This window comes from Panicum virgatum, chromosome 8K (genome assembly GCF_016808335.1).
Source record: "Panicum virgatum strain AP13 chromosome 8K, P.virgatum_v5, whole genome shotgun sequence".
Taxonomy (NCBI): Eukaryota; Viridiplantae; Streptophyta; class Magnoliopsida; order Poales; family Poaceae; genus Panicum; species Panicum virgatum.
In genome coordinates, this window is record NC_053143.1 from 8,026,736 (window position 1) to 8,053,242 (window position 26,507).

At 46.0% G+C, this 26,507-nt stretch overlaps 1 protein-coding gene across 1 annotated transcript; it reads left to right on the plus strand.

Annotated features, from left to right (window-relative positions):
• The first annotated feature begins 1,944 nt into the window (after window positions 1-1,944).
• On the plus strand, window positions 1,945-26,196 carry LOC120645384. The gene is made up of 8 exons (XM_039922175.1): window positions 1,945-2,977; window positions 3,077-3,609; window positions 3,763-4,541; window positions 4,650-5,241; window positions 25,336-25,459; window positions 25,528-25,679; window positions 25,931-26,003; window positions 26,150-26,196. Exons 1-8 carry the CDS (start codon window positions 1,945-1,947, stop codon window positions 26,194-26,196), a joined length of 3,333 nt encoding a protein of 1,110 aa, XP_039778109.1.
• The last annotated feature ends 311 nt before the right edge of the window (window positions 26,197-26,507 follow it).

The following is a 26,507-nucleotide window of genomic DNA, read 5'->3' on the forward strand; positions in this document are numbered from 1 at the left end:
TTTGTCCCGGCAGCCTTTGGGCCCGGGACAATAGGTGGCTTTTGTCCCGGGTCCAACGGCTAGCCGGGCCAGCGGGGGGGACGGGGGCCTTTTGTCCCGGTTGGAGACACCAACCGGGACAAAATGGGAGCCTTTTGTCCCGGTTGGTGGTTCCAACCGGGACAAAATGCCCGCGTAGCCTTTTGTCCCGGTTGGAACCACCAACCGGGACAAAAGTCCCCCCTTTTGTCCCGGTTCGTGCCTCCAACCGGGACAAAAGGCCTTGCGCCCCTTATCCCCTTCCCTCTCCCCCCGCCCGAGCCATTCAGCTCACTTGTTTTCTCTGTTCTTGGCTCGGGATAGAGGAGTTCTTGCTCATTTCTTCACCACATTTGTGGAGATCTTTGATTCCCCGTCCATCCATCTGCTCTAAAGGTTTGGGGCTTGTTTTTCTCTTCTTCCTTGGCTTGTATAGCTCATTTCATACTTTAGAAATAGAGAAAATGTGTAGCTAGCTCATTTCTTGGACATTTAGCTAGCTAGATTGCATATGTAGGCGTAATTTTCTTTTAGATTTAGATGAGTATATGGATAGTAGAAATTTTTAGAATGAGTGTAGATACTTCATGTGATGTACTTGTATATATGACCATATTGTGGATAGTTGATTTTTTTATTCGTGAATGAATTAATGAAATGAGTATATTATAGATTTTTTTGTATTATGAATGGATTATTTTGACACTCTAGTGATGTATTTAATCAGGCTCACATTGAAACCATCTAGAAGCTAAAAAAATCTTTATTTCGAAACAAGTATACGTCGTTAATCTCCATCCAACGGTGATGGCACTACCTTTCAGGGATACACGATGCGCTATAAGGACGTCGCAAATCGGTTGGTCGCATCACCAGCACTTCCGATTGATAAGAAGACAGCATTTGACGCAGTCAGCATGCCGTTGTTGTACTGAGAGCATATGAACGAGCATGCTGCCTGTGCCAAGTGCTGTGCCTATTAATCGTAAATGTTGGTGCTGCGACTAGCCGATTGGTGACATCCTTGTACCGCACCGTGTCCCCCCGAAAGGCAGTGTCATCACCGCAGGGTTGAGGTTACTGACATATACATTTTCAGAAATAAAGGTTTATTTTTCTTCTAGAGGGTTTCTGGATATTGAAAAGAGTGTAATCCTGGAACTGAAGGGTGTCAAAGTAATTAGAAGTTATAGAGATTTCTTTCAATTAATTAGAGATTTCTTGAGGATTAATGATACATTTCGTCTTTTTTATATAATTTCATTGTTATTTGCAAGAGTTATTAATCTGATCATTGTAATTGTAATAGTAAATAATTTTTGCTTTGTAATGGTAAGAATTTATAATTTTGTGGAAAATAAAGGTATTTTTCAGTAAAATATGGCTTCAACAGCTGGAGGGAGTGGCGCCGGTGGGGGTGATCGTTGTCCTTCTGGAGAGAAGGGCACAACTCGAGTAGGTCGTCGGTCCAAAAAACCTAGTGCTTTTCATAGGGCAGCGCTCCGTTATTTGGAAAAAGAATATAGAGAATGCATGGCAAGGGGCGAGGAACCTCCGTTTGATCTTGAGGATTTATTGCGGCGTTACGGTTCATCACCACCAAACTCGGAGGTTTCAGCTCCGCCATCTTATTCTGCGCCAGCAAGAAATCCGTTAGAACATTCTGCGTTCCAACGCAAGGACGGTTGAAAACCTATGTGATGTTTACCGAATTTTTAAATTTCATGTATAGTACTCCTTTGTTAAGTTCTGTAATGGATTAAGTACCCCTTTTAATTAATCAAGATGTATGATAGATATTGCATATCTTTTAATTATTCATGTTATGTTACATTTAGTTTAATTTAGGTTTGATATATTTTATTTATTCGATACGTGTAAAGAATTCAAATCGATTTATTTAAAATGCAGATGGACCGGCAATGGATGTACAATGCTGACCGACGTTCGAAAGAATTCATTGATGGCCTGCATTATTTTTTGTCTGTGGCTGAGGCAAACAAGCAGAATGGTTTTATGTGCTGCCCGTGTGTTCATTGCAACAATAACAAGGATTACTCATCTTCAAGAATTCTACACAGCCACATTTTCGCAAATGGTTTCATGAAAAAGTATGTTTGTTGGACGAAGCACGGAGAACAGGGGGTTACCATGGAAGACAATGAAGAAGAAGATTTTGACGACCACTTTCCCGGGAATGCTGGAATCGGTGCATTCGATGACGATATTCCCATGGAAGAGCCCGAAGTAGATGTAGCAGAAAATGATCCCAGCGACGATCTGGGGCAAGCATTGCACAATGTGCAGGCAGACTGTGAGAGTGAAACGGAGAGGTTGAAGTTCCAGAAGTTGTTAGAGGACCACCATAAGTTGTTGTACCCAGATTGTCAAAATGGATTTAAGAAACTTGGCACCACCTTGGAGTTGCTGCAATGGAAGGCGACAAATGGTGTATCCGACAAGGGATTTGGTGAATTACTCAAACTTGTTAAAAAAATGCTTCCTAAGGACAATGAATTGCCTGCCACAACGTATGAAGCCAAACAACTTGTTTGCCCTTTGGGACTGGAAGTGCAAAAGATACATGCATGCCCCAATGACTGCATCCTCTACCGAGGCGAGTACGAGAATTTGGATGCATGTCCCGTATGCAGTGCATTGCGTTACAAGATTAGAAAAGATGATCCTGGAGATGTCGAGGGAGAGCCTCCCCGGAAGAGAGTTCCTGCGAAGGTCATGTGGTATTTGCCTATAATACCACGTTTGAAGCGTCTGTTTAGAAATAAAGATAATGCTAAGTTGATGCGATGGCACAAAGAGGAACGCAAGAAAGACTCGATGTTGAGACACCCCGCTGATGGGTCGCAGTGGAGAAAAATAGATAGAACGTACCCTAAATTTGCTTTGGATGCGAGAAACATAAGGTTCGGTTTGAGTACGGATGGCATGAATCCTTTTGGTGAGATGAGCAGTGGTCATAGCACTTGGCCTGTGACTCTTTGTTTGTACAATCTTCCACCATGGCTCTGCATGAAACGAAAGTTCATCATGATGCCAGTGCTTATCCCGGGTCCAAAGCAGCCCGGAAATGACATTGATGTGTACCTAAGACCATTGGTCGAAGAACTCTTATTGCTCTGGGGCGATGAAGGTGTACGGATGTGGGATGAATACAAACAGGAAAACTTCAACCTACGAGCATTGCTGTTCGTAACGATCAATGACTGGCCTGCTCTTAGTAACTTGTCAGGACATTCGAACAAGGGATACAAAGCATGCACACACTGTTTAGATGATACCGATAATATATGGTTGACTCACTGTAAGAAGGTTGTATACATGGGTCATCGTCGGTTTCTTCCCATCAGGCATGCGGTACGAAAGAAGGGCAAGCATTTCAAAGGCCAAGCGGACCACCGAACAAAACCGATGCACCGTAGTGGTAAAGACGTCTTCAACATGGTAAAAGATCTAGAAGTTGTTTTTGGAAAGGGATCTGGTAGCCAACCTGTTCCGAACGAAAATGGAATGGCGCCCATGTGGAAGAAGAAATCTATATTTTGGGAGCTACCATATTGGGAAGTCTTAGATGTTCGTCATGCAATTGATGTGATGCACCTCACGAAGAATTTTTGCGTCAACCTGATAGCATTCTTGGGAGTGTACGGAAAGACAAAAGATACAGTAGAAGCACGTCAAGAATTGCAACGTATGGAAGAACGAGATGCCTTACATCCACAACAGCGAGATAATGGACGACAATACTTAAGTCCTGCCAGCTATACTCTTAGCAAGGAAGAGAAAGAAACCATGTTTGACTGCTTGAGCAGTATAAAGGTTCCATCTGGATACTCATCCAATATAAAAGGAATCTTAAATTTGGCAGAGAAGAAATTTACAAATCTCAAGTCCCATGACTGCCATGTGCTTATGACCGAACTTCTTCCGGTTGTGCTGCGGGGGATTCTGCCTGATAACGTCCGGTTAACCATCGTGAAGATATGTGCCTTCCTCAACGCAGTTTCTCAGAAGATAATTGACCCGGAGAATTTGATAAAGCTGCAAAACGATGTGGTGCAATGTCTTGTTGGCTTTGAGCTGATATTTCCACCATCTTTCTTCAACATCATGACACATCTTCTAGTGCACCTTGTCAAAGAGATTGATATTCTTGGACCAGTATTTCTACACAACATGTTCCCATTCGAAAGGTTCATGGGGGTACTCAAGAAATGTGTTCGTAATAGAGCTCGTCCAGAAGGAAGCATCGCCAGTGCCTACGGAACTGAGGAGGTCATTGACTTTTGTGTTGACTTTATTGATGACCTTAAACTGATTGGAGTCCCTGAATCGCGATATGAGGGGAGACTAACTGGAAAGGGTACATTAGGAAAGAAATCTTATGTCTGCACAGATGATTTCTCATTCAAGAAAGCGCATTATACGGTTCTTCAACAATCATCCTTGGTTGACCCATATATCGAGGAACACAAGAAAATTCTGCTCTCCAATTTCCCGGAAAAGTCTGAGGCATGGATTACACGTGAGCACATGAACACTTTCTGTAGCTGGTTGCGGAAGCATGTAATGCATAACATGGATATAAGTGAACAACTGTTCTTATTGGCTAGGGGACCATCTTGGAATATCTTAACATACCAAGGGTACGAGATAAATGGAAACACATTTTATACGATAGCCCAAGATAAAAAGAGTACCAACCAAAACAGCGGTGTTCGTATGGATGCCACGGACAATAATGGAAAAAAAGACACATATTACGGCTACATTGAAGAGATATGGGAGCTGGATTACGGTCCCAATTTCAAGGTGCCTCTATTTCGTTGCCAATGGGTTAAGCTATCTGGAGGAGGGGTAACAAAAGATGAGTATGGGATGACAATAGTTGATCTCAACAATCTTGGGTATAGAGACGAGCCATTTGTCCTAGCCCAGGATGTCGCTCAGGTTTTCTACATTAAGGACATGTCCAGCAAGCCAAAGAAGGGGATCAACAAGCAAAAGGATGAGCCTAAGCGACACATAGTTCTATCAGGAAAGAGAAACATCGTTGGAGTGGAGGACAAGACAGACTTTTCAGAAGAATATAATAATTTTGTTGCCATTCCACCTTTCGAAGTAAATGCTGATCCATGCATCCTGCTAGCCAATGATGATGCTCCATACTTGCGCCGTGATCATAATCAAGGGACATTTGTGAAGAGAAAGTCTGTTACCGCTAATCCTTCATGTACTTGAATCATTTTATATTATTGTATAAAAACATAATCGCAATTCGAATACTTTTATTATATATGTACTGTACAATTATATTTTATGTGTTATTTATATTATTTTATATATTTTTCACTTAATTACTAGACTCAATTATAATTTTCATTCAATAATGGATTACTCAACTAATTTTATTTATTTCATGAAATTACATTCACATTAACACACTATACTCTTTCACTAACACACACAATCTCACTAACACACACTATCTCTCAAACTCACACACTACTCATTAATATCATGAAATTGCTTAATTTTATCAAAAATTCACTTTTTAAACGTTAATATCGTGATAGAATCCACTTTCTATCGAAAAGCAACAGTTTGAAAAAAAAATTCACCTAATATATTTTTGCATGGTCAAAATAACAAATATGATTTCAAAAAAGTTAGATATTTCATTGACCCAATCACTTGAATGAAAATTAATTATTTTTGTTGCGTGTATCAAGTTTATATAGAGATAAGAAATTTTGTTCCATAATTTTTGGAATCATAATTTTATTAACTGAATTAACAAATGAAAGCCAATTTTAAAAGAGAAGTTAAAAGAAACAAAAACAAACATAACATTAGGCGGGAACGAGGGAAAACGGGCCCCTTTTGTCCCGGGTGGTAGATCCACCCGGGACTAAAGGTGGGCCGCGGGCTGGGAATTTTCCCGGCCCGCCCAAAAACCCCTTTTGTCCCGGGTGAAGCCACCACCCGGGACAAAAGGTCCTTTTGTCCCGGGTGGTGGTTTCACCCGGGACAAAAGGGTGGGCCTTTTGTCCCGGGTGAAGCCACCACCCGGGACAAAAGGTCCTTTTGTCCCGGGTGGTGGCTTCACCCGGGACAAAAGGCCCCCCCCCATATATTTCCTAGCTTCCTCCCTCCTTCGCCCTTCCTCCCTCCCGCCGTCCGTTCCCCTGCTCCCCCCACCGCTCGAGCTCCCCGAGCACCGCCGCCGTCGACGTCGCCGCCCAGAGCCCCGCCGCGCGAGCCCACGTCACCGAGCGCCGCCGCCATTGATGTCCGCCGCCCTCGTCTTCGCCGCCCCCGGCCTCCACTCCGCGCGCACGCCCTCGTCGGCGGCCTCCACTGCACGCCGCCGCGTCGCCGCCCTGTTGTGTGGGTACTTGAGACCTGTCTTCACGATTGAAATACTGTTTCTCCAATCCCTTGAGAGCTGTTAATTCGTCTAGTGGATACTTCTGTCTTACTACACATGCCGATCTGTGATGTCGATCCTCATCTAGAATTTGTCTCGTTCATGCTCTTATGGTGTCACTTGACAGTGTTACCTACTCTAGCACTTCGCCTGCTCTATCAATGTCGGCTGTATTTTGTTATAGGAGAAAGTCTCGGTAGATTTTGACCCTTAATTCATCATTATATATTCTTAGTTGCTAGTTACAGAATCTTCATCATTAAATTCCTTTGATTTGAGTATGAATATAGTGATGTAACTTTTGTGCACTAAATATATATGTATATAATTTGACTAATTATTGGTCAAAAAATTGGTAAAGTTTGGCTTTTTAAAATCGAAATACGTCTTACAACCGAGCCCTAACCTTTAATTGATGATAATTTCCTTTTTGACCACAGATATTATAATTTCTACTCAACAAATGATTCAAATTAAAATTGAGAATCTTTTGGCTTGGACTTAACAAAAAAGTGATAAAAAACCACATGTCAATAAGAACATAAGACCCCGATGACTCTCTTGCGCTGCACGTAGATTGAAAGATCTTAGAATTTTGTGGCAAACTAAATGGACCACCTAAAATATCATGTGGACAGGGCCAAACTTGATGGAAGCACCCCATCCATCACAATTACCTGCAGCCAAGTAGTCATTAGATAGTGACACTTATATCTAGATGTGATCTTCCCGAAAGAAAATCAAACAAAAAAATCATATAGGAAAAAAACTATACTTATTTTGACATGGAGAGAGTATAATTAGTATTGCTTTAATTAGATGAATCTCATTACAAGCTAAAACTACATTCTTTGTGGGACAAAATTTGGATGCAAAAAACTATACTTATTGTGACATGGAGAGAGTATCATATATGGACCCAATTCAATAAAGCCTAGCAAGGAAGCCCCAAATGCAAAAGAATCATTCTCTCCGTCTCTGCTCATAGCTCGCCCTGAGCCCACGTCCCCCCCGGCTCCGCGTTCGCCCCAGTGCGCCTCCGGCCCTCGGCTTTGAGCCCTTCGCCTTCGGCCCTCGGCCCTCCGCCTATCCCTAGCCGCAAATTTCTGGAGTGGATTATTTAGATAATTTTTAAGGGTTTTATTTGTATTCATATTTTAGTTACGATGGACCCGCGACACACAGACGCGGAAGACGAACAGTTCCTGTTGAATATGATTGGCGAAGGTCAAGGAGATGTCGCTGAACAAGCTGATGATGGCAGCAATACCGACATATATTTGAATATGTCCGGTGATGGAATTGAGGCACCATCTATTCAGGATGACGCTGCTGCTGAACAAAGTGCTAATGTACATATCAAAACTATACTTATTTGTAGTGACAATCATATTTTCATCTGAATCTATATGAATACTATGAATGTTTTTTTTATAGCCGTCTGGATCATCGTCGCAGCAGAAAAAGACGAAGCGAGGCCCAACCAAAAAACTGGAAGGGCGGTTCATTATAACGGAAGTTGGTCCAGATGGCGAACCGATCGCTCCAGAAGCTGCCGCCAAAAAATTCATAAGACAATCCGGATGTATTGTCAGGGACCACATCCCGATCAGCTTTAGGCTCTGGAAAGCTTCCAATCCAAGCGAGGAACGGGATGCGGTACCCGAAAGAGAAAAAGAATGGTGCTGGCGGGAGCTTAAGAAAAACTTCACGGTTCCAGCTGAATTCGAAGAGATATGCAAGCGCTGGACCCTGAGTAAGATGGCCGAACAACTGCGATCATTCAAGAAAATTTTGACGAAGAAATATATCAAGACCGGGACCACACCCGTATTTACCGGCGAGCTCGAAAAGCTCAGGGGTCACTGGGATGCATTTGTGGAATACAAGTCTTCAGAGCTTGGGCTTCAGAAGGTGCAGAAGGCCAAAGACAACGCCTCGAAGAAAGTGTACCATCACACTCTAGGCCAAGGAGGCTACAAGCTTGCAGTACCCAAATGGGAGAAGATGGAGCAGGATCTTCTTGACAGAGGCATCCGACCTGCGACCATGAACTGGCCTGAAAGGTCAAGGACCTGGTTTTATGGTCACGGGGGAAGCTTGGACCCATTGACTGGTGACTGCATCTATGGGCAAAACATCCAGCGAGCAGCCCAGAAACTACAGGAGGCCATACAAGCAGCGGCCGAGGGAACATTCAAGCCGGATAGAGAGAGGGACGAGCTGACTTACGCCCTTGGGAATCCAGAGCATCCGGGCCGCACAAGAGGCAAAGGCGTGGTTCCGTGGAAGTATGGGTTCATGGATTACATTGAGTCATATAGAAGCCGGCAAAGAAGAAAGAATGATGAGCGGGAGCACTTGCGAAGGCTAGAGGAACGGCTCATGTCACACGATCAAAGACTGGAGGAAGAGGTTCAACGCCAAGTGGCCGTAGCAATGAGCCAGCAACAGCAAGCGCAAACGTTGCCTCCAGAGCCTAGTGTCGCAGCCGATCACCTGTCTCAGCGGAAAAGCAGTTGCGCTTCCACAGACGTCGCCGCCGCCGAGCCCACGGGGATCCAGGCCGCCGTTGAAGCGTCGGCCCCGCAGCGATTTCCAGTGGATGAGATCACCCACCGGACACCTTGTGACCTGCAGACTGCCGTTAAGAACTTAATGTTCACTGTTGCGTACGGTACCGCCATGCCAACCGAACCAGGCGACGTGTACCACGGGCAGCAAATTCCGCCTAGATACACAAGAGTTGGCGTGGAGCAGGTGTGCCAGGGTTGGGAGACGCTCGAGCTTGATATTCCTGGAGGCGATGGGGAGAGGACACTAGCAGAAGCCATTCATGGCTACATCCTATGGGATAAGCGATACATTGTCCTAAAGTCGGATGATCAAACACCAAGACCGGCATCTCAGCATGCCTCTCCAAGACCGGCATCTCCGCAAAACTCCCCAAGGGCAGCACTGTCTCGGCAAGGTTCACCGGCACATTCTCCATCACCATCATCTCATGCGCCGATGAACACTCAAGCGTCACCGTCGCCTCCATGGTCACCCCCTCCGCCGCCGGCAAAGAAGCAGAAACGGCCGCCGGCAAAGAAGGTAGCTGCACCGGCTAGGGAGCCTCCAAAGAAGAAGGAAAAGAAGAAGAAAACCAAGGAGGCTCCTATTAAACCCTGGGACATGAGCCTTGAAGAATGCGATCGGATAACTCAAGAAAGAGTTAAAGAGCACTTCAAGCCGAAGCCGAAGCCGGAGCCCGAGAAAGTGATAAATCCGATAGATTTGAAATTTTTTAAGGGAATGTGCGAAGCAAATAAGAGAAAATTCATTCCGAGAGACCCCCCTTCAGACTACGAACGCACAATTATCAAAACTACTGAGAAAAAGAAGAGACAATCAAAGTCGTCGTCGTCCGACGTTCCACAGCTCGGAGCCCAAAAGAAACAATCAATAGAGCCTCTCGTAGTGGGACAGACGACGCAAGAACAAGACTTTGTTACATTTCTGAAAGAATCAAACCTGACGGCCGCTCAGATTGCAGGGGGAGAAGATATTCCAAAGGCCGATGTGGTCGTCAAATGGACGTTTGAGATCGGCAAAACTCTTGTACCCCCCGAAGTAGTGTCTGTGCTTCCAACGCAAATGTATAAGCTGCACCAGCACTACATGCGTGCGATGGCCGATTGCATCTTCATGCAGGGCGCAAAGATTAAAGATGACGATTTCTTACGGGGGGAGGCCATTATATGGATAAACTGGGAAGAAATTTACCAACTATTCCATCAGGAGGCCCTCGACATCTCTATGGTCGGCTTGTGGGTTCTGTAAGTATTTTACTCTCCTTACGTATTGTTTTGCATGATCTCAACATACTGATCTCTTGATTTATTCGGTATCATGTAGAATGGAGATACATACTTGCAGAAGAAAGGGATACTCTCACCTCGGCTTCATCGACCCAATTACTTGTAATTGGAGGCTTCTACGGGACAATCCCGATGAGATATTCCAAATGTTGTTCAAGTACATAAGCGTTTATCACAACAAGCAAATGATATTGTTTCCTTACAACTTTGCGTGAGTGATTCCTTCCGTCTAACTCTTTCTATTCTATAATCGAATTGTTTAAACCTTAACTACCAAGAACTGCCTCCGTATAATCTTGCAGTGAACACTTTGTCCTAATTGTCATAATTCCCGAGAAGAGCCTACTCGTGGTTATGGACTCATTGAGGAGACCTCCAGAACAATACGAAAATCTTCTTAACATGATGAAAAAGTAATTCTACCACTACTCCGTCGGTGACCGATAATTTGAATCACTTTGTTACTTGACTATAATTGTTCTAATCATGCACAGGGTTTGGAAAGAATTCGCTAAAAATCATCCAGGCAAATTTGACAAGGAATTGAAGATCAAGACAGATTTTCCGGTACGCGCTTGGATGATTCGTTGCACGATTCATTAGTTTTATTATATATTCATGTAAATACCTGATAATTTCTTCTCTCTTAAAGTGCATGAGGCAGAAACCAGGCACTGTATTGTGCGCATACTATGTATGCGAGAACATCCATGGTCTGGTAGGTCCTCCAAAGGGCTGGACAGATTGGGAGGAGGAAGTAAGTAAAAAAACTTGTTAATATTTGAACTCGTATTTTAATTAGTCGAAATTAATTATCCCCTTTTTCCATAGGTCGGGGAGATGCGCGATAAACTCATACCGGAGGAAAAGGTTATGGCGATTCAAGAACAATTCTCCGGATTTATTGTTGAGCAAATCCTCGATCCAAAAGGCGAATTCTACTATGATGGAATATCTAATATTGACAATCACAGTAAATATGACAATATACGCGTATATATGTAATTAAGAACGAATATAACTATGTAAATATATATGTGTGTGTATGTATTAAATTTCTATTTATGAGTATGTATGTATGTATTAAATTTCCAAAAGGCGAATTCTACTATGTAATTAAGAACGAATATACCTATGCAAATATGATGGAGTATGTATGTATTATATATATAAGCACTCCAATAATATATATGTGTATATATATATATTTATATAATATTAGTCCTAGACATTTTCATATGTAAAGGAATTCACATGTATAGATATGTGTATACATATATATATAAGTGAATTAATTTATATATGAAAACTATCTAGGACAAATATTATATAAGTAACTATATATATATGTATATATTAGTGGAGATCATACACACTGAATTCCAATACATAAGTTTAATTGAAATGCAAAAGTATAATTGAAATAGAAAAAGAATTGAGAAAAGAAAAACATGAAAAAAAAAGAGACCTTTTGTCCCGGTTGGTAACACCAACCGGGACAAAAGGGTGCGCCAGCCACGTGGGCGCTGGCTGCACCTTTTGTCCCGGTTGGTGTTACCAACCGGGACAAAAGGTCCTCTTTTGTCCCGGTTGCCACACCCGGGACAAAAGGGCACCCCCTTTTGTCCCGGACAGGCGTTCCCGGTTGGGAAACCGGGACAACAGCGGTTTCCCTCCCGTGCCTGCGCGCGTTGTGGTCGCAAAGGTGGTGACTCGTGTGAAGGGAATAAAGCTGCCGGCGATTACGCGGCTGCTTTAATTTGGTGACCCTGATGACCCCGCCCGGTCAAGGGGATAAGCTACTCGGTTTAAAGTTTAACCCGCTCCTTAATGATGACTTTCGTGGCGTTTGTTTACGGAGGACGGGTAGCTCTCCTTTTGGAGTACCAGGTCAGCAGGTCACTAAGCCTTAGATTACACCTGTTAATTAGGTCGAGTCGAACGCGATTATTTAACCAGTCGTCGCAAGTCGCCTGTCTAAATAGACGACTGCATACTGTAGTTAGTCTGTTCCGTTGGTCCGATCCTACCATGAAAAGTGTTGCTGTGTCAAATCGAGATTGTGTGGGTGTTTAAGTTTATTAGAAAACTATGGAGATGACGAGGATTATTATTCAACATGGGGGAATCACATAAAAAATACTATACTCGAACTAGAAATTTCGAGTAGCGAAGGAAAAACGCAAAGTAGCATTAATAATATTGTGCATATAATTATTTTTATTTTCTTTTTATTTTGATTAATTATTTTTAGCTTTAGTTTTTATTAATAATATATGTTTGTAACTGATACAAAGCTAAATGATATTTTATATTTAATTTTTATAATGGTATTGGTGGGTGATTTTAATTAGTTACACGGGCATTTTAGGTTAATTTTTATCGTAATGGCAGTGGAGGGTAATTTTAATTAGGCACACAGTATTTTAGGCTAATTTTTATCGTAATGACAGTGGTGGGTAATATTTATTTTTCTATTTTTTTGATTAATGTGAGAATTTCTAGGACTTGAGAGCGAAAGTGGAGGCTCCTTTTGTTGGCCAAATAATAAGATAACTAGGCGTATGGCCCGCGCATTTGCGCGGCTAGTATTAAAAATTCAAAAATTTGCATGTCGTTGTATCCATACTAATTTTTTAAAGATTATACTATTTGTTACCATACATCACCTTGTTTATTTTTGTAAATTATGTCTTATTATTGGTTAAAACAATTCAAATATGCTCTACCTATAATAACAATTTGATTTGTTGAGTTTTAATAATATTATGCATATAATTATTCTTATTTTCTTTTTATTTTGATTGATTATTGTTAGCTTTAGTTTTTATTAATAGTATAGGTTTGTAACTGATACAAGCTAAATGATATTTTATATTTAATTTTTATAATAGTATTGGTGGGTGATTTTTAATTAGTTACACGGATATTTTAGACTAATTTTTATCGTAATGGTAGTGGTGGATAATTTTTAATTAGGCACACAGGTATTTTAGGCTAATTTTTATCATAATGGTAGTGGTGGGTAATTTTTATTTGTCTATTTTTTTTTGATTAACGTGAGAATTTCTAAGACTTGAGAGCGAATGTGGAGGCTCCGTTTGTTGGGCAAATAATAAGATAATAGATAGATAAGAGTTTGCTTTATATATATACAACTATTGTCAGCCTATTGAAGCAAGATATAAAAATAGCAACCAAAATTTAACATAGTTTGGGTAACTTTGACATGATTTTTTAATATGATCAAGAAAAACATTGGTAAATATAAAACTGCAAGTGAAATGTATTTCTAATTGTGATACTTTGCTTGGATGGCATCCAATGGAACAAGAGTTATTGTAGGATAGCTAACATCATGCAACAAGTCGGACGCCTACAGCCCATGCCACCCACTCCAGCTAGCCAACGCCGGGCACACGCGGTGTGGGCCTGTGAGGCCGCTGCCCGCGCTGCTCCCCGCAGTGAGCGAGGCACACACAGAGCTCGAGCTTCTCAAGCACAGCGAACGCGGCGGCGGCAGGACGTCGAGTGACGCTGTTCAGTCACACGCAGTGGCGGCGCTGGTTCGCCGACAGGCGTTCTGCTTGTAGGTGTTCACCTCTATCTCACTATCTCCTCTTTGCTTGTGGCTGTGGCCTTCTCGTCCTCGTTTCGCTCTTCAGGGTACATGTCGTCCGGCCTTCACAACCAGTCGGAGCAGCGACTTCAGCATTGCTCCCATTTGGACTACAACTCCGGCTGTGTTGACGTAAAAATCTACACACCAAAGTCTGAGAGCACTGTTCATCAAACTCAGACTGCAGTTTTTTTTGGACCAAACATGTAACACCCCTGTGTGAATCGTGCTCGCTAACCACGTGTTTAATCGCTAATCATGGCTTAAGCACGTCATTAGCGTTAACCGAGTCCGCGCGTTAAACATTGTTTTAGCTGTGTTCGTCTACGGTTTTCTCCTCGATCCGAGCTTCAAATCAACTTTCGCCCAAAACGGAAGTTGTAGATCTTCTTTTCCTCTACAACTTTTATTTTGGCCAAATTTCAAGTTTCTATATCAAAATTTGAGTTTTGGAGGGACAAACTTGAGTCAAATTGATTCAAACGGGTACACAGTGCTTCTCCTGTGCACAACTGTGCAGCCCCGACGCCATACCGGCGTCTGGCCGCCGGCGAGCGACGCCACGCATCAGCCATCGCGCCTCGACGCCGCTCAAGCTCGAGCTTATCGTCTCCCAGAGCCGTCTCCGTTTTCCCCTCGCCCTTATGCTTCCTCGAGCTCGCGTGAGTCGAGCCCGTGCAGTGCCACCGCCGGACCTCGCACCGGCCGTTCCTCGCCACCCCACCTAAATCCTTCGCACTCCGAGTCGCTCCACCTCGCCCCGAACCTCCTCCGCCAAGATTTAAAAGCTAATGCAGTTGAGTCAGCCAACCTTAGAGCCTCATAGTTTGTGTTATACTTGTTGAGTACAAGTTGTGTACTCACTCTTGCCTCTTCTCTACTTTTTCCTCTTGGCTACGCTACTGCTGCTCAGTTCCTGCCGACACGAGGGAGTTCGCTCAGCACTACCAGGACTACGAGGACTTCTAGGCGTTCGTCTCCCAGTCGACGTCCCTGTGGCGCCCTGCTCAGCTTCAGAGAGCTTTTATCGTATTTGTACTTCGCTTCCGCTGTATCAGACATTTTGTCATTATTGTAATAAATAACATTCGTATTTCAATTTATTATGTCTTATTCGTAATATGTGCTGTGATATACTGTTCATTCTATTGTATATACGTGTGACTTGATCCTGGCACGTATATGATTGCTCGGTTTATGTTCTTTTATAAACCGGGTGCTACAGTATGCTTCTGGTCAACTCTTTCCCAGCCTCAGTGTTGATAGACCCTCGTGCTACACATTCATTCATCAGCACGCAGTTTGCTGCTACGCATGAGATATTGAAGCTTCCCATGAAGAAGAGAATGGTCGTCAAATCATCAAGAAAAGAACAGATCTCCAGTTACATATGTCCTCGAGTCATTATAAGGATAGGCGAGGCAACCTTCCCTGAGGACCTTATTGTAATGGAGTCAACAGGAATCGATATCATTCTTGGTCAAAACTGGTCAGCTCGAAACAAACTTGTGAAGCAGCCTACCAAAAGAGTGGTAAAGGTCCAGACCTCGTCAGGAGAGCAAATTAAGCATGAGGTTCATCATACTTCCAACGCAAGACATGCGGGTATGAAAATCCGTCTCAGGAGTGAGTAGAACTTAATCCCATCCTTGCTTCTCTTTGCTAGCCAGCCCAGAATCTCGGGACGAGATTCCTGTAAGGGGGTAGGATTTATAACACCCTAATTTAATTTTCAGCTTTAATAATAAATTTAATTGGCTTTATTTAAATTTCTAAGGTTTATTGTGCTAAGTCTTGCATTTAATCTAATTTTTTGTTCCACAAGTAATTAAAATTTATTTTAGGACAAATTTGTTGTTGCATTCATGCCGTTGCATTGCTCTTTTTGTTTGAGTGCTAGGGTTTTGAATTCAAATTTAAATTTGAATTCGAATAGATTTTGTTTGAGTAGTTTGAGTTAGAAAGGAAAAGGAAAGGATGAGAAAATAGAAACCCCACCGGGCCTAAAACTCTACTCCAACCCAACACAGCATCAGACCGGCCCATGGCCCACTTCCCTTTTCCCCAGCCCAAAACTAGCAGCCCAGCCCTCCCACCTTTCCTCTCACGCGGGCCCAGCAACCCCCACGGCCAGCACGGCATAGGTTCACCCACTCCCTCTCTCTTCCCGGCCCAGAACGGCACCGCCCGGCCTAGCGAACCGCGCCTGCTCGCCCTTCCTCAGCCCGAGGGCGCGCCCTTTCTCTCTGACAAGGCGGCCCGTGCGGCAGTCGCGCCTTCCCCGCTCAAGCAGCGCCCTCCGCGCGCACCCCCTCCCTCTGGACCCACACTCCAGTGACCGGCATCAAGCCACACCCCGCGTGACGCCCCGCCCGACCAGCTAGGACCACGGGCCAGCGACACCGCAGCCCAGCGCGCCTGCAGCCCGCGTCCGCGCGCTCGCTCCTTTGCGCCGTCACCTTGGCCCTACCCCGTCAGCGCCTTCCTGCTCTGTTCCGCCCGCGGTCGCTCTCCAGTTGCTCCCTCTGACCGACCGGCCCCACATGGCAGATCCGTCCCCTTCCTTCCTTTCTGCCCCACGCTGAATCCGGCCGAGATTCGCCGCCGTGATCCCTGGTGATCACCTTCCATCGCCTGTGCGCCGCGATCATCGCCCGTCTCCTTTAAACGCAGCTGCAACCCCTGGCGCCCTGTTCCACCGCAGCCGCCGTCTCCAACCATAGCCGCCGTCTCAGCGCCGATCTGCCTCCCCGCGCCTCTGCTCCGCCGCGGACCAGTTGCTCCGCTGCACCACGAGCCACCACAGGCCTCGAGTTAGCTCCGCCGCGACTCCAGTGGACTTCCCGAGCACCTTTGCCTCAACATCAGCCCCGAGTAGTGCCGGAATCGTGCCAGGACCACCCCAGGTGAGCTCGCTGCGCCGCAGTGATTGCTCGCCGCCGGTGCCGCTCCGGTCACGCTGACCCCTCCACCGGCCTCGCAGGAGCACCACGCGTTGATCTGCGCCGCCCAGACGCCCGGAGGCCCCCTTCTTCGACCCCGGCCACGAGCTCCGTTACCCGTCACCGCCGGACTTCGACGCCAGCATCCTCGCATGTCTACACCGCTCGAGTTCGAGCCTAGGTGAGCTACACCTCGACCCGCTCTACCTTTTGTGCTAGGAATCGAGGCCCATAGCGTACTCTTGTAGCCGGAACACCGCACGCTGGCGAGTGCCTTTGCGCAGAGCCGCCGCCGTCCTTGCGCGCTTCGCCCAGAACCTCGCCGAGCCTTGTTAACACCCCTGGTGGATTAAGCGTGTCGCTCTGATCCTTCCCGACTCAAACCTAAGCCAAAAAGACCCCCAGGGCACCCAGTTCGGTGAAGACCGGCGACTCCCATGCCGCGCCGCCGCGGGAGAAGCGAGTCCGGCGCGTTCCGCCGCCGCCGTCGCCCGCTAATCGCCCCAGCCGCCCGATCTGAAATCGACGTCCGTGATTAGAACCCGAGCCCATCAGATTTGAGCCGCCAGATCGAGATTCAGTGGATCAGATCTAAACATACCCCTTGGCGCTGCCACTTTTGCTAAAGAGACCCTTCTTTTCTTCGAAATCAACCCGCACTCCGTGGCAGTGTAAAAGTATTTGCAGATCTGCCAAGATTTTTACACGGACCCCCTGAGCTTTCCCAGAATAGAACCCGCCATCCAGGGCCACTATTTTTGCGAGTTAGACCCCAGAGTTAAGGTTTAAATATGTTTAGGCCCTCGGTTTTTGCAGAAAACCCCCAGAAACTTTGTTTTTCTTACTGAAAAGCCCCTGGACCTTGTTTTAGTTCTAGTTTTCGCGTTCTAACTCCGTTTTAGGCGTTCTTTATGTCCACGCGATCGTTGTAATGCGTAGAATAGTTCTAGACTAGTTTTTTTTGCTGTTTTTATGTATTGTTGTACTATTTCTTAGTATATGCTATTGTTTGCATGTATGTTTATGTTGTGTATTGTCTTGGGCCATGTGTTCGTGAGTAGACGTTGATCCATCTGAGGAGCCCCAGTACCAGTACCCAGAGCAGCCATCTTATGAGCAGTTTGAGCAGCAGTAGGAGCAGTTTGAGGAAGGCAAGTATAACATGAACACCACCTATCACCTTTAATTATAATTTCATACTGCATTTTAATACTGTATGCCTATAAGGACTTTCCTAGCCACTTTATATCCTTTATATATATCCTTGGGTTGCATTTTGGTTAGTTGTGCTAGGTGCCGCGCTACAACACACTTGGTCCTTTTTAATTAATTTGATTAATGGTATATGCAACTTAATTCTGAGAGTGGCCCGTTTGAGGGGCTCACGTCTCGTTAAAATTGGTTTTTGTTAGAAACATGGTTTAGGGGGCCAGCACGGTGCTTAGTGCTTGGTTGGCCACTCTCCATAAGGAACGGTTCATAGAGCGACAACCTGGGACAACAGCGCTACCACAAGACTGGAATGGGACAGTCTTGGCTTACTAATTAGGTCTTTTTGGTTTGGAGTAACTTACCTGCGGGGCAAAGGGTGGTAAGCTTCAATGGTCCCTGCTCCTCCGGCTTGGTCTGTGCTTGGTTTGTGCACCTGTGCTTGTACCCCCATGAGGTGGGTTCCATCGTCGCCGATCCAACTCTTCGCGGTTACGCCTTACCAACGAGATTCTTTGTAACGGCCTCGTAGTGAGTTTGCTAGTCATCTCACCTAAGGAAGTGTGATGAACAACTGGCGTAGCTCACGACTTGTGGGTAAAGATGTGCAACCTCTGCAGAGTGTAAAACTAGTATACTAGCCGTGCTCACGGTCATGAGCGGCCCAGATCCTCCTTTTGATTAGTGGGGTTATCTTCCTTTGACGAGGCAAGTTTCCCCGGGTGGCTTGGTTTGGTTTGGTTCTCAGTAGTAACATGATAAATTTTGATTAATTACTATCTAACTGGGTTTATGGTAATTCATCCACTTGTAGTAAATAGCTTTAATAAAATTTTGCCAATATTAAAAGCTAATGCAGTTGAGTCAGCCAACCTTAGAGCCTCATAGTTTGTGTTATACTTGTTGAGTACAAGTTGTGTACTCACTCTTGCCTACTCTACTCTTTTTCCTCTTGGGAATACTCTACTGCTACTTAGTTCCTGCCGACACGAGGGAGTTCACTCAGCACTACCAGGACTACAAGGACTTCTAGGCGTTCATCTCCCAGTCGACGTCCCTGTGGCGCCCTGCTCAGCTTCCGTCGAGAGTTATCGTTTATGTGTTACGCTTCCGCATACTCTGTACTAGACTTTTGTCATTAATGTATCAAATAAGATTCGTACTCGCTTTATTATATATTTTACGTGATATGTGCTGTGATATGTTGTTCATTCTGTTGTATATATGTGTGACTTAATCCTGGCACGTATATGATTGCTCGGTTTATATCCTTTTATAAACCGGGTGTTACAAGCCGATGGCTTTTCATCGGCTCTTGGCTGCTTGGGGCACCACTCCCTCCTTGGAGGGCGCCTTTCCACCCTTCGTGGGTGCCTGACTTGCTCCGCGAGATCCGGACGCGCTTTCCTCAGCACATCGAGGTACCTTGCTTCTGCCTCCTCGAGATTACGTAAGCGCTACACTCTGCGCTTCTGTGAGCGGCTGAGCCCGTCAGGACACCATCGTGGACGATGATACTTATCTTCCTCTTCTAGCTCAAGATCATCCCTGGATGGCCGCTCAATGTGGTCGTCGTGACATGCTCTGGGCCCCAAGCGCTGGAACACCGACGTCTCGCCTAGCTGGCATCCCCGAGGCCTGCACTCCAAGCAATCATCGATAGTAGGCAATCGGCTCATGCCAGAATTCCAACAGTACCTGAAGAACGGGCAATGCCAGTGGTCGCGTATAGCCTGGCGCCTCCCCAGCATTCTCCATGTGCGGTGGTCATACTCCTCCTCTTCCGATTCATATCGGCGGCGCAACTCGTACTGATACTGGTATTTTTCCAGAAGCCGATTGGAAGCTGGGAGTTGATTGCGGATGTGACACACTTGTTCTTCAGTAACATGTTGCTGCTCCGGCTCGTCTTCGACCTGGGGCCGTTTGCCAGAAGCGGCCTCTTTCCTCTACTCGTCACGGCGGCGCATGGGTCCCGCCATGTTAATCTGGAACGCCAAGTTCTGGCCCTCAGGTCTAAAATCCAACAGCTCTACCACGTTAGCTTGTGGGAATGGTTGACTGTCCACCTTCATCGTGTGTTGGGCCAGAATTAATCGGCCTTGCTCGATAGCCGATTGGATCTACTGACGCAGCTCCTTGCAGTCATTCGTGGCATGGGTGAATGAGTGGTTCCACTTGCAGTACAGCCTTCCCTGCAGCTCTGTGCCGTTGGCAGCTTGTGACTTTCTGGGAACTTCAACTGCTTTTCTTTGAGCAGTAGATCGAATATCTGCTCTGCCTTGGCCATGTCGAAGTTAAAGCCTTTCACAAGCCCCTTCTGTTTGACCCACTTGTACGGGACGGGGTTTGCCCCCCGGGTCCACTCTGCCACAGCCACTTCTTGTTCCCCGCCAGAATCATCGGAATCATTTGCTTGGGTCATGTTTACATGGCGCTTGAATTTTTCCTGGTATAGCTCCGGGTGATAGTGTTCATATGCCGTGAGCTTCTACACCATGTGTGCCAGAGAAGTGAATTCTAACTGAAAAGCTAGATCCTTGATCGGCTTAGCGAGCCCCAAAACTGCCAAATCGACTGCCTCTTTCTCTGTAATGCGCGATGAGTAGCATCGATTCTTAACTTCTCTGAAGCGCTGCACGTACTCCGACACACTTTCCCCTCGCTTCTGTTTGACTTGGGGGAGGTCAGCAATCCCGGCTTCAGCAGCCTCTGAATGATACTGTGTGTGGAACTGATCTTCCAGCTGCCTCCAAGTCCGGATCGAATCTGGGGGCAGCGACGTATACCACCCAAAGGCTGAACCCGTGAGAGACTGGGAGAAGAAGCGGACCCTTAGAGGATCCGACACTGAGATCATCCCAAGCTGCGTTAGGTATCGGCTCACATGCTCGATAGAGCTGGCCCCTTCTGACCCGCTGAACTTGGTGAACTCCGGGAGCCGATACTTGGGTGGCAACGGGATCAAGTCGTAATCACTTGGATACAGCTTAGAATAGCCGATCGCCTTTCTCTTGGGCAGGATGCCGAACTGGTCCCTTAATATTGCACTGACCTGCTCCACACTCAGAACTCCTGGGGCCGAGGGCTCAGCACTCGGCCCGGTAGCGTACTTCGCTAGCCATGCCTATTTCTCCGCATCTGCTCCTGAAGCTCCTGTGCCCACCAGATGTCCCGCGCGCGTTGGACTGATGCTGTCAGGTACGTACACGCACGTGTAGCTGTGCGGGATCTCCTTAGGCGGCTCGTTCAGGAACTGGCCTTCTCCAGGGTCACCGCCGATCTTGTAGACGACGTAGATCGGCGAACCTTGCAGTCCTGGGTTTGTGAGCGAATATGGCAATGGCGTCCTAGACTGAAGTGAGGCCTCTCCCTTATGACTCCCCAGGATTGGTCCTTATGGGGAGTACTGGTTCTTGATCACCTCCTGGACAAGACGATGTGCCACGCGCTCGAGCTCATTCACCAAGCTTTCTGAGAGCCGATGAAGCGTGTGAGCCACCATGTAGTTCATCTCCTGACGCAGGGCTCTGGTGCGCTCCTCTGATGGTACAGACTGGTCAACGTTGTCGAGAGCGCCTTCGGGTGAGAACCCCTTCCACCTGATGCCGTGGTTGCGGGTCCTCTTGATAGAGCCGATGAGATCGGCTTCGAAATGAGCTTTGATCTCATCATATTTTTTCTTGTGTTCTAGAGTCAGCTCTTCATACGTGACAGGTTTGGTGACCGGCGGAATCGGTGCTTGGTCCTGAGGTCCTGTCATCTCTGTGGCGGGCGTTATTGCTGATGAGTGTCCCACCAGGCGTGCCAGAATGTGTTGTCGGTCAAAACCCACCGGCGAGTAACGACAGGCAACACGAAGAGCCGGGAGGTCGCCGAGGCGCTGGCAGGCACTGCTCCCTCGTCAACGGCCCGCAATCCTGGCACACGTCGCGGCTTTCTAAGACGCAGGGCGTGCCACCTGACCTATACCTGATCAGGAAGGTGCGGTCGTGCTTGCAACAATTTGCCTGCATACACAAACACGTGTAAACATTAGTCCGAGCCGTGGTCGGCTCCCCGGGACGACTCTTGCATCAGCTTTAAAGAGCCGATTGAGTCCCGGTGTCAGATTGGATCTGCTTATCTAGGTGGTAATGGATAAAGCAAATAACTGTAAAGCTGCTTCAATTGAATCTAGCTAATCTAATCCACGACGGTAAAAGCTTCACTACTAGATCGGAACATCCTACACATAATTGGGCCTAATGAGCGTAATAAATAACTAAACCTTAACCAGAATAGAGGCCTAAGAACAAGCGAAAGCCGATTCCCGGATCAATTCCCTGTTAAGACTAAGGCAAAGCATCTAATACGTCACCGGATCATCCAACCCGTTTGCAAGGCCTAACCAAGCAGATATTACTCCAATTCTTAGGTATAAGAACAAACCATAACAGATTAGATCTACTAGATAAAAAAGAAACAGGGTGTCATCTCTACGCAACTAATTTCATGCAACGAGAATTAGTATAAGATTAAAACATGATAGCACAGAGATGACATGATGTTCGTAGATGATAAGCAACAAAAGCACGATGAATCTACTAAAGATCATGCTACGAAAATCAAGATAACTAGCACTACTCGCCATCAAAAACGCTTCAGTACGAGTAATACCAAGGTAAAAGCAAGAACAACGCTGCCCTGATCGCAAGAAGCGATCAGGGCAGCATGATGCTTACTTGGATGAAAACCTAGAATTAGGGGTGGCGGTGCGCCGAGAGTTGTTGTTTGCGAAAACGTGATGACGTCCTTCTTTTACTAATGTCATAGGGTACATATTTATAGTCCGGAGACTTGGAAAACAATCTAAACTTACATGTCCATATCGGACTCTATCTCTAACTTAATCTGAACTAAATCTAAGGATACATGGCCCATGTGGCCCAAATGCTCACGCAGGAGCCGATTCGTAAGCCTCCTTCAATTTCTTCATTAAGCCAACTCACTTGCGTCCCATTAATTAACCTGTTAATTTATGGCGATAACAGAAGGTATGCTACATGCCCACAAGGCATGTAAAAAAAAGATGCATACTGGAAGAAGGTATGCCACATGCCCACAAGGCATGCCAAAAAAAAGAAGAAGAAGAATAAAAAGATAGCCCGTATCCAAGAAAAAAATGGGGAGAAAGATGGATCATGCAAATAAGTTCATCCACCATCCACCAAACAAAAATTATCCACACCTGCACATCTTGATAAAGGTTTATGACTTAGTTCTCCTTTGGATCCGATTTTTGACTTAGCAAAATATGAGAAGCAAGTTTGCCTTCATATCCTCCATACCTACAGCTCCACAAAAAGATGCCATTAGGAGTAAGGTGAATAGGAAAGGTACATAAAAGGCCTTGGTGAGGAATGAAACATCTTGAGTGATCTAAGAGTATCAAATGAGGAGCTAAGCAAGGTTTGTTTTGAAAACTAAGAAAAAAAATCCCAAGCTACTTGACATAAGGAGTTGAGGTGACTTGATTCAAGACCGTTCTACTCCTCAACTACCCGAGATGGCACAATAGACACTTCAAAGTTCACAAGTGCAAGGTGAGGTTTGGAATATCTCTTATGCTCATTTCATACCTTTGGAAGTTATGTTTCACCTTAGTCCTTTCTCCTTCACTCGAGGACGAGCAAAGGCTAAGTGTGGGGGTGTTGTTGACGGCCCTTAAGTCCTAAAATCAGCCGTCAACCCCTGCAGCTTTTCATAACATTTCATCACCAAACTTAGTTGTAGGGCTTATATCTAATCAAGTTCCACGAGTTTTGGTGAATCATGGTCTACATGCACCCACAGTCGAAATGCAAGGGAAAAGACAAGTGAATGCAGAAGAAATGCACAAATGATCCAGTCCTGCGTTACACTTACAAAAAGGGCCCACAACCCATAGGAAATGGGTGTGCCAAGCAAGATGCACCCAAGGGATAAGGTTAGGGCCCACCTGCCAGCTAGCCAGAGGAAGGAGGGCCTGGGGGAGTGCCGTCTGGGGCCGGCCGACCCCTAGGGTCACCCGAACCCAAACGAGCACCCGTCCAGGTGCGTATTGGGGGAGGAGTAGCACCTACTCAACCTTGATTCCTTCCATATATGCATACGGGGGGAACCGACCTCCTCAGGCTATAAAAGGGGACCTCTCTCACCCCTCATTTTTCACACCATCCAATGGAGTAGAGTAGTACCACATTGCTAAGGCGATGCGCTAGTTCGCTAGTGTTTAGAATAAAGGAGGAGAGAGAGGAGTAATTCAGGGAAGCGCCGGCCTGTCGGTGTTCTTCTTCAAGCTTGTACCTCTACAGATACTGGCTTCTTTCAGAGTAAAGTAAGTTAGTATTTGTGATTCCCTGTTCTTGCATAGTACTTATCTTTGAGTGAGATCAATTCTCTTACTCGCGGGTTCGTCGCTATATTTTATACAGAGTACCGTAGTTTGCTACGGGGTACCAAACGTAGTTAGACTATGGTAGTAATCAGTAGCATAGACGTGGTGTCTAGGCTAAGGGTACTACGGGGTACCAAACGTAGTTAGACTACGGTAGTAATCAGTAGCATAGACGTGGTGTCTAGGCTAAGGGTTACCTTCGTTTGCCTTATATCCCACGATCTGTGAGGTAGTCCACAGGTGGTGACAGCCCTGTTGGTCCTTAACAGCCCTCCACGTTCGGATATAGTGTAGAGCCATTGGCCAGAGTCTCCTGATCATTTCAGGGGTAAGCCGGTGCCCGAAGCGAGTTTCTAGCCCGAGAGATCGACCTTAACTCATCCTTAGTGCTACCTCAGGAATCCTCTCTATCCCTGCCACTTATCTTGGTGTGTCCTTGGACCGACTTAGTAAGAAGTTAGTGCACACACATTCCCTTTGGATACGATTCCCTTGAATACTCATGGGTGAAAACTACAACGGTATCCGTACGCTTGCGGATTTATTTGCAATGTTAAAATACCCAACACTGCACTGGCTGAATCCGGCGGGAGCGGCTCTGCCAAGGGGCAGAGTGCTTCGGGACAGAGCGTGGTCCCGAAGTTTATAAAGCCGAAGAAATTCATCTTGAAGCACTCCTCTCAGTAAGTGTGACTATTGATCGACTGCTTGTTTTGCTTTCTTCGATTTTTGCTGAGGCGTCGAGTACTTCATTTTGTAGCAATCCCGATGCTCAGGGGGTTGATGAATCAGTGAAGGGAATTTTTGATTCCCTTAAGAGCATTGCCAAGCTGCCTCCTAGCTCGCCGAAGGAGGGCGATCAGTTGGGTGATTCCGCTGATGGCGTGGCAGGGAATGTGGCCGTCGGGGAGGCGGATAAGAAATCTCCAGCTGCAAGCGCTGGTGAGCGTCTTTAGGTGCAATCGGCTGGTTTCTTCATCCTGCTTTTGTTAATGTCTTTGTATTTTCAGACAAACAGGGCGAGGAACGACCGAAGAGTTCCTCGGATGCGGCCAATGTTGATCTAATCCCACTGGGGAGGCCGCAGCAGGAGGTGGAGAAGGCGGTCGTGGAGTCGACTGGCGTTGCCCAGGGGATTCTGGGCTGCCATTCTGCTCTTGCTGTAAGTATCTTTTTGTACTCGAGTACTTTTGTTGAGTTGTCCAGTACTTTGTCTTGATCATGCTTTGTTGGCAGAAACTAGCCGAGCAAGTCATGGAGCAGGCCGAATTCCTTCGGTGGACTGGAGAAGGTCTCCAGTTAACGACCGACCAGTCAGTGTAGCTTGAGAAGATGGCTGCTCTTGAGAAGTCTTCTCGGGAGCAGTCGGAAAATGTCAAGCTTCTGGAAGCCCGAGTTGAAGCTTTGGAGTAGGATAATTCTGCTCTGAAAGATAAGGCCTCCAAGCTGCAGGAGAAGGCCAAGGCTGCTGCCAAGGTGAAGAAAGGTATTCTTTTCCTTCTTTGGTTCTTGTCCTTCAAGTAGTTTTCTATTGTGCTCATATTTTGCTTGCTTTGGCAGAGCTTAAAAGCTTATTGTTGAAAAGAGATGAACTAGTGACTGATCTTAAAAATATTATGTATCGTCACGCAGATGCTGTGGAGAGGCTGACCAAGATCAAGGTTGATGCTGACAAGTAGACGGTCAGTGATATGAAGCAGATCAGGGAGCTATCCCAGCAGTTGGCGGATCTTGAGGTGGCAGCTAAAGTGGTCGTCAATATGGTGGAGGACGAGGGAGCTGGCGAGAAGAGTCTGCTGGAGCGTCTTCGTGAAGCCCCCCAGCGACTTAGCAGTTTCTTCTCCGAAACCTCTATGGACTACTTAGCTCATGCTTTAGGATTAATTAAATCCTTTCTTCCTTCCGCAAACTTGTCCCCTATTGGTGATGGGGTTGCCGTTGGCTGTTCAGAGGAGCAATTCTCTGAGTATATCGCGGAAATGAAGCCCAT